General features: G+C 44.4%; 1 protein-coding gene across 1 annotated transcript; it reads right to left on the bottom strand.

Annotated features, from left to right (window-relative positions):
- Nucleotides 1–212: 212 nt before the first annotated feature.
- On the bottom strand, nucleotides 213–3531 carry Skida1 (SKI/DACH domain containing 1). Its single transcript, XM_027405298.2, is given in 3 exon segments — nucleotides 213–2075; nucleotides 2078–2151; nucleotides 2153–3531. Coding segments are annotated over 3 exon segments (2715 nt in total). The 5' UTR covers nucleotides 3067–3531; the 3' UTR covers nucleotides 213–348.
- Nucleotides 3532–8863: the final 5332 nt, after the last annotated feature.

Raw genomic sequence — 8863 nt, 5'->3', positions numbered from 1 at the left:
ACATTTATTTGTAGCAGTTGAATTGAGGTACCGGTGCATTATTAGCATTGAAACAGTAAAGTGTTCCAGCTCTACCATAATAACTGAGTTTTACTTGAGTCTTTAGCCTGAAGTAGTCTGTGGTATGTAAACCAACCCTTCTCCCACCCCGCCCCCACCCTGCAAAAAAAAAAAAAAAAAAAAAACCCGCAATGGGAAAAAAAGTAATCCGATTTCTGTCTTCAAAATGCGATAAACCAGGACTCCAAAGGGGGTGTAACACCATTAATGGACTTGTACAAGCCATCCTGTGCAGTTTACAACAAAAGGAAGGTAATATGGTTCAAGAAAATATCTTCCAAAACATTTTTATGAATTAAATTTCCTGAATTTGTGACTAGGTGGAAGAGGTATTGCAGAACCGCCCAGCTGCCATTTCCATATAGGATGGGCCTTGTGAGGAGGTTGGGAATCCTTAGTGGTGTTTAAGGAATACGCTGGCCACAAATCCCCGTCCTTCCCAATAATGAGTGATGGTGGACAAGGAAAATTTGCCATGAAATTAAATGGCCTTTTCACTGCTGATGCTACATTGCTGGCTACCTTTTTGCGCCTGTTTAAAACTGTAAAGTCATCCAGTGTTCCTTCATGTGTCTCAGTTTTACCTGTAGGACGAGGGCTTCTAGCTGATTTCAAATTTGGTTTGACTGGAGGTGTCTGAAGGACTGGTCGTTTACCCAGTACTAGTGTCCGGTAATTTTTTCTCACCCTGGCACCAAATTTATATTCCCCATCCTCAGGTTTTGGAGATCCTAAAGTGCATGAAAGGCCCTGACTCTGAGCCAGTGGATTTAAGGAAGGAATTTCTTTCTCAGGGCATGCAAAACCTTCCTTGGCTGTGGTTAGAAAGGCGTCCTCCTCTTTCTTCTCAGTCACACTGTAAAACTCACCCTTTGTATCATTGCACTCGCACTTTAGCTTATTTGTAATAAGATCAGGTTCATAGTCTTCATTAGCACTACTGTCTTCTACTTTGATTTTAATATTGTGCAGAAATGGCAATGTCTTGTCGCCTGTGTCAGTGCAGAGATTCTCAGCTTTAGTTCCTGCTGCTGCTGCTGCTGCTGCATCCACTTCGGAATCAATTTGCGAAGAGGCCAAATCCGTAGCAAATTCAAGACAATGAAGGATTTTGGAATCTTTTCCTGAATTTGTTGCTGTTCCACAAGAATCATTATTTAAAAACCTAGCAGCTATTGTGTTGTTATCTGAACAGTGTGTAGTAGGAGTTGCTTGTAGGCATTTCCTAGCCTCTCGGAGTATTCTTTGTTGTGGAAATATATTGTTTGTCTTTGGGCTAGGTGAAGAGGCCCCCTCTGCCAGGCAGTTAATTGTCAGGTCAGTTCTCTTTACAGTACTGGAAATTTCAGAGTGTGGGAATGTAATCTCAGATACCCTATCGTTTCTTATCTCTTGGAAACAACTCCCCAAGCTGGCCGGGCAGTACACCGGAGCCCCTCTGGGAGCCCAGCCCTGCAGATTCCACTCCTCTGGCGACTCGGCTTTGACACTACTCTTGAGGTCGGGAAGTCGGCCGGCATCCTCGAAAGCAGCGGGTTTGGTTGCAGCGGCGGCGGAGGCCAGATGGTACAAGAAGTTGGCCTGCGCCTGCACGCTGGGAGGCTTGCAGAAGCTGGTGCGCCTGAAACGGATGCTCTGCACTGACACTTGGCTGGAGCCGGAGCTGGAGTCTGACTCGGTGGATGAGTCCTCCTCCTCCGAGCTGATTTCACTGGAATCCGAGGCCCCACTGCCCCCCTCTTCCTCCTCCTCTTCCTCCTCCTCCTCTCCTTCCTCCTCCTCTTCCTCTGAGGACATGGAGTTGCTGGAGCTGGACAAACTGGAGCCAAAATCGGAGTCGTTGGCTGCATGGTCGGAGTAGGAGCTGGACTCGGAGTCACTGCTACAACTCTCGGGAAAGCTTCCTAGATGGGGCTGCGGTCGGTGGTGGTGAGGGGGGTGGTGACTCGGCGTTGGCTGCTGGGCCCGATGGTGGTGGTGATGGTGGTGGTGGTGGTGGTGGTGGTGGTGGTGGGAGGCGGGCAGAAGCTGTTGACCAGATGAAACCTCTCCAAGCAAGTGGCTCCAGCGGCCGCCGCCGCCGCTGCCGCCCGCCGCCGCCGCCTTGGCTTTGTAGGACCTGGGCAGCAGCAGCAGTCTCCGGGCGCCCGCGTGAGGCGCGAGCAGGCAGTTCTTGGCGCCCCCGCGTTTGCGTTTGCAGCGGTAGGTCAGGCTCACCGGGCTTCCCGCTCCGGTCGCCGCCTTGGGCTGGGGCCCGGCAGCCGACGCCTGGTAGTAAGCGGCGGCAGCGGCGGCGGCGGCGGCGGCGGCGGCGGCAGCGGCGGCGGCGGCGGCCGCCGGGTGCTTGCTGCACAGCAGGCTCCGAAAATAAGCTGGATCCGAGTGGAAGGCGACGTAGTTTCCCTGGAGCGGGGCAGTTTCATAGTTTAAAGGGGGTTTGCAAGGCGAGCGAACGATCTCCGGGTAGTGCGAGCCCGGGTATTTGCTAAAAATCTGAGGTAGATGGGCGGCGGGGCGCGTGGCGGCGGCGCCCGGACGCTGGGACTGCGCGCTGATTGGCAGGGGCCGCGCGGCTCCGCTCAGGCCCCGCCAAAGTTGGTGCTTGTCCTTCCAAAAAGCCGGGCGGGGGCTGGCGGCGGCGGCGCGCTCTGGCGGCGGCGCCTTTGTGGCCAGGGCCCGACCGACCCTCCTGCGCTTGGTCTTGAGCACACGCTCGGTTTTACAGGAGGTATAGAGCGCTTCTACGTCTTCCCGGGAGATGAGCGTGCATTTGGCCGCGTGGAAGGCAATACTGTTGATTGCTTTGAGTTTCCGCAACTCCTCCAGATCGCAGTGGTGCTTTTTCACTTTCAGATGATCCATGCGCTTGTGCACGGTCGTCCTCGGGATGTTTTTCAGCAGATCTGTGAAGACTTGGGAGAGAGCAAACATTTGCTTTCCTTTAATGATGAGGTAGCCGAGCCTCACGCCATCCACCTCTTCGAAACCTGACTTCAGGTCTCCCATCTCGGGCACTAAATGATCCCCACCATTTGCAGTAAATATATACGTGACGCATACATACACATGTATGTATGTTAATCCTCCGCCAGATGCTGCGTGTGTCTCAAGGCATCCTGCTAATAAAATAACAAAGACTGTTATTCCCGGCGAAGGGAGTGCCAAACTCTAGGCGAATTATTGGGGGGGAGAAAAACCCCATGAAATTACACTGACTTGATTCTTGCTTTTTTTTTGGTTTTCGTTTTTTTAAAAAAGAGGGAAAAAACCATCCGGTTTCAGGTCTGCCAGTGTGTTGGTCTGAGTCCTCGATGCAGATCAGTACCTGGGCCCCTCTACTCCTTCCTTCTCCATTGGAGCACTATGATAATGGAATGTGAAGGGAGAAAGAGAAAAGAAATGCAGCTGCTATTCCCGCCGCTGCTTTAGCTACAAATAAAATGACAGAGTGAAGTGAGCTCGTCCGGAGACACCTTCATCAATTAATTCCCCTAAAGCCAACGCTGATTGGACACTCCTGACAGGTGATGCAATAAAAATTGATATTCCACCCCTTCCCCCCAAAATCTCCTACTAATTAGCATACCCTTATACTGCCACCTCCCCTCCCAAAGTAAATAATACAGCCGGTATATAAATCTTTCCATTAAACTATCGGAGCTCAGAAACAGCCTGACTCACAGACTTCATCAGAAGCAGTGTGTACGCAAAAAAAAAAAAAAAAAAAAAAAAAAAAAAAAAGCCACCGTATATTCCCCTTTAAAGAAATACTGCCTATTTTTGCTTTATTTGCATTTTACCGATACAGCTATTATCGTTTCAAAGGAAAGCATTTTAAAAACATTATCAAACCCAAATAGATATACCCCACCCCTCTTTTCTTTGGAAAATGAAGCTTAAGGGAAAACGTGCCAGAATAGCCTGGTATTTCCCTTATGGGAGTGGGGAAGGAGACAGACTGGGAGCTCCAAAGTTAAACCGAGAGGTGAACCACCCCAGTACAGACTCACGTTTGCAATTTCTCTCGCCCGCCCCCCACCCCACAAGCCCTTTTACAACCAGAAACAAAGTTATTTGACCAAGAAAGCAGTTCAAGGCTCCAGCCCAGGAACATGTAACAATTCAACCGGATTTCTGTTCTCTGCTGGCGAGTGGGGTAGGGAGGAGGTAGTTTCACATCAGACCCATAACAAAGCATAGATAAGCCAGAAATGTGTACACTTTTCAGATTAACCAGCCTGGACTAGAGTGGGATCGTTCTAGAGTGTCCAGCACATCATTTAGCCACGGTCCTGTCCTTCACAGAGCAGACTTCCAGGGAGCAGATTCCTTCCTGCTTCAGCAAAGGGAAAAAAAATGTAAAGCCCTAAGGTGCTTCCAGAAGTTTCACATAAAAACGAGGAAAAGAAAGCGCTGCTGTATGATGCAGACTATTTCAGTAGTGATGATGGTTTGCCTGGGAGTTTAGATGATTCTTCCACAGCTCCCATTTTCCCCCATGCAAGCCAGGCATCTGTTTTAACAAAATCAGTTTGGATGAATATCAATTTGGTTTAACCTCTTCTTAGTCACTAGCATGGCTTACTGTCGTTTTCAAGAATATCCAAAATATTGCCAAGTGAGAGCGAGGGTCTTTCCACTTGCATTTTGCAGGATCTCGGGGTGGTTGGTGGGCTGCTTGGCGAAATCTTCATTCCTGTTTCCAACTACAGCATAAATGCAACCCAGGCATCTACATGTTTCCTTTTTCCTCCCAAAACAGACATATCTCTGAGGTTAAAGAATGAGCGGATATTTCTGAACCTGCAAGAAAAAAAGGCACAATAATTTCTTTCTTCATATTCAAAAGTTCCAGTTTCCCCTGCTGTGGTCTGGCCAGCAGGAGCAGGTATGAGTCAAGAAAAGGGAGGGAGGAGGGAAGAAAGAAAAAAAAAATCTTAAAACAAAAAACCAGGAATCAGACATGTAAAAAGGTAGTTTGCTTGACAAGATGAAATCTCAGCCATAGTTCCCCACCCCCCACCCTCATCTCCTTTGTAATTTTCCTAGGAATTTTGAAGAGAATTGGGAATTTCAAGAAGTACATCCGGAAATTAAGGAAGTCTATTTAAGAGCGTCTGTAACTCAGGAGGTTGGGATTTGAAAAGTCAGCCCTGGACTACTGTTGCACTCAGCACAGATGTAATCGCCGCTCTTCAACTTAATCAATGTGTGTACAAACCGCGATGTCTAGTTCTTGCCTTTGAAATCTAAGGCTGGCATTTCCATCCAAGAAATCAGAGCTACAGCAAATTACATTTTTGTCCCTTGAATGAGAGAAGGATCATTGAATGGATCTCGTGATATTTCAGGCTTTAAACGTAACCGAGAGGCAGCAATGAACAATGCCTCGTCACAGCTAATACCATCCACCGACTTGGCTTTCTTTTGCATCTGGTTCTATCACACCGAGTTTTTCTCTTTCACTTTCACAGGAGGCAAAATGTACAAGCTTTAAGCAGAAATCGAAGTTTCCAGGAAAAGCAAATGCTGGTGTTTGTTGTTTTAAAGTAGGATGACCAGAGCCTTTCTATTGCCAACAACAGTGTTTTAAAATTCCTCCTGATGCACTTATATGCTGCCAGCCCTCTCCCTCCCACCCCACCCCCACCCATTCCCCTCCTCCAGCTATAGGATTTAGACCAAAGAGTTAAACAGCTAAGAAATAGTAAACTAAAAATAAAGGGGTGGGGGTTTAAGAAGACATTACAAAAGGTTGGCTATGGCGTCTTTTTTGAAGGGGGAAGGGGGCAGGTAGTTTTAGTTGTTCCTGGTTCTTTAGATTCTTCCCTCCCCACCCCCATCCCCATGCTTCTATTTCCCCTGCACATAGGAGTATACTTTAGTAAACATTTCAAATTTGCCTTTCTGTTTCGCCACCTTTGAAACACTGGGACTATAAGTGCTTTGAAAATTAGTACAATATTGAGTATGGTTTCTAAAGTAAAGGTGTAATCTGTTGGATCAATTAGAGAAAAGGCAAAGAACAAGGGATTTGTGGGATGTATGTCTGCATACTTAGAAAGTGTCTCAATGTACATAGAGACATACCTTTACATTTATACATTTTAAATACTCCTATTACTCATCTTTCTTTTTGTCTAACACATTCTTTTGTTCCTGTAACTTCCCCATCCTAGTGTGAGTGTGTTAAGGCTCCAGGACTGGGGCTTGTGTACACACACACACACACACACACACACACACACACACACAGAGAGAGAGAGAGAGAGAGAGAGAGAGAGAGAGAGAGAGAGAGAGAATGTGACAGACAGCTTTCTTGTGGCCATCAGCACACGTTGCATATCCGGGGTCTTCTCCAGGCACATTGGGGGTCGATCCCGATAAAAAGACCTAGCAGAGGCCCCTGAGCGCTCACACATGAAAGGCAGGGGACTTTAAGATGGATTTGCATGCACACCGGGGATTTCGATCAATAGCTACCAACATTTATGGCTTAGATTATTAATGCGAAAGCTGGCCAAAAGAATAGGGATGAAAAATTAAAGGTATCTGTTATCAATTATGCTTAAAGTTATGCAATAATTTACTTAGTTTGCCTGGATGTGCAGATCCAGATGTATGAAGTACTATTCTTCAAAAGCCAGGGGGTTTCTTTGATAAATTTGTTGACCATGTCAGCCGCCTCTGCAATCAAAGATGAACCCAATTCAGATGATGGACTGTATTCAAATTCTTTTTAAGGAAGGATATATCAATTTCTATGGTTCTCAAACACATGTACATATGGGGGAATATGCTTAAATGAACATTTACACATACATATATACATCTCTGTAAGTCTAGGGAATAACTGTGAATTCAGGTATATATATACATATGCATATATATATGTGAGATATGCATTGAGTTTGTTAATGAAATGTGATCATTTACTCAGGGAGAAATGCAAAGTCTACACTATCCTAAAAAGTATTTTAGCTTTGAAAACAAAGCTGCTTTCTAAGGAAATATCCTCTGTAGCAAATACAGTTTCCAATGTATTCTTAATGTCCACTTATTTCTGCATTTATTATAAAAAAATCAGCACTTTCAGTTTTTAAAGTGATGGACTATGAAGATCTGAACATATTTGTCTTTACTTATCCCATATGACTGTGCTAAATTCACCTTCAGATGCTCTATTTTGATTTATTTTCACTGTATTTTATGTTTAAATACCATAGCAATTCAGTCTGACCTCTTTCCTCTGGAGCGAAGTAATGCACAAGGCATTCAGTCTTTTAAATGGTTAGCTGGGAAATGCAACAGCAATTTGCAGGAGTAGTTTACTAATGGGGAAAGTTCTTTTGAAAATCTGAAGGAAAACCTAAAGTACTTTTGCATTTCTAACCTACAACTGTTATATAATTAAAGTATTGAAGGGCATTAAAATAATCCTTTTTCATCCATGCTCTCACCCATACATTCATAATTTAAATGAGGGTCACACATACCACAACCACCACCATAAAACTCTTCACCATATATATTTGTTTTAGTGACTGCTGGGTACATTTTGTTCAAAGTGAATTCAGAGAGAAAAGAGTAAGGGACATCACAAAGGACCCAACAATGTAAGTACCATGGTTAGAAGAATAAAAGAAGTCTTCTATACTGTTAACTAAAATTAACTAATGATAAGAAGTATAAAATAATGATACCTCATATAACTGAATTAGTTGAAGATATAAGACAACACAATCTAAATAGTCCTCTCTAGCTATGCTTAACTGATGTCACATCTTCTCTCCTTTTTGGGAGGTGAAAATGGGAAGAAAAGAAGAATAATTAGCTAAAATAAGGGATAAACTATAATTTAGGATATTTTCTTTAAACTCTTTTCTTTTTTTTTTTTTTAAACTCATTCAAATATATCAGGGCATGTTTCCCAATGGGCCCATCCTTCTGTTCTTAGACATTTAAAAATCCTGTCTTTAACAGAAGTTTGGGACACAGAGTATGTGCCATGTTGTCTATTGACCCATAATCAAAATGCAGTGACCTTCTACCCCCTTTTTGCCCCCTGACCCATCTTGAATTCAATGCAGCCTTTATAAATTTGCAAATCCTTGGAGGTAGAGGGTTTTTTGTGAGGCTTTGTTCTGAAAAAACCCTAAGAGTGTGCTTTCTAAATTAGACAAAGGTAATGCTGAAAACCTTAGTGGATGAGATTTTATGCAGGTGAGCACTGGGCAACTCTTCAGATACGAATATTGCAAGCTAAACAAAACAGTTATACACATAAGAGACAAGGAGGTTACAGATTGCATTAAATTAGAGTGTGGTACAAATCACTTCCATGATGTTAGGAATGGTTAGGCCACAATCTTCCTGCTTTTCTCATCTCAAGGGCTGTGGGGGACCCTAGTGACCAAGGAAAGAATGGGGGGGGGGCTGCACAGAGAGGAGGAAAAAAGGTGGGGGAGGAGTGAGACCTGATCTGAATCTGCAGGCACATCCCTTATCTCTCCTGCTATCAGCCAGTTTAAAGGACACCATAATTATGATGGTGATAAAACAATGCCTGCTTATGTGTGCTGAATAAATAAAGAATGTTTACAGCTCAAGAATCTTTTAATTCCAATTAAATGCTATCAAAGAAAAGCCACTTTTCCTACTACAACTGCCTTTCCCCCCAATTATCCTGTTTTGTTGTAATATTTTCCTATGAGACACAAGGGCCTTTCACAATTGATCCTGAACATAGAGGACAAACTCACAGAAAGTAAAGTTCAATCTTCTATTAAATAATACACAAATC

Source organism: Cricetulus griseus, chromosome 3, assembly GCF_003668045.3.
Source record: "Cricetulus griseus strain 17A/GY chromosome 3, alternate assembly CriGri-PICRH-1.0, whole genome shotgun sequence".
NCBI lineage: Eukaryota > Metazoa > Chordata > Mammalia > Rodentia > Cricetidae > Cricetulus > Cricetulus griseus.
This window is presented reverse-complemented; position numbering and strand designations above follow the sequence as displayed.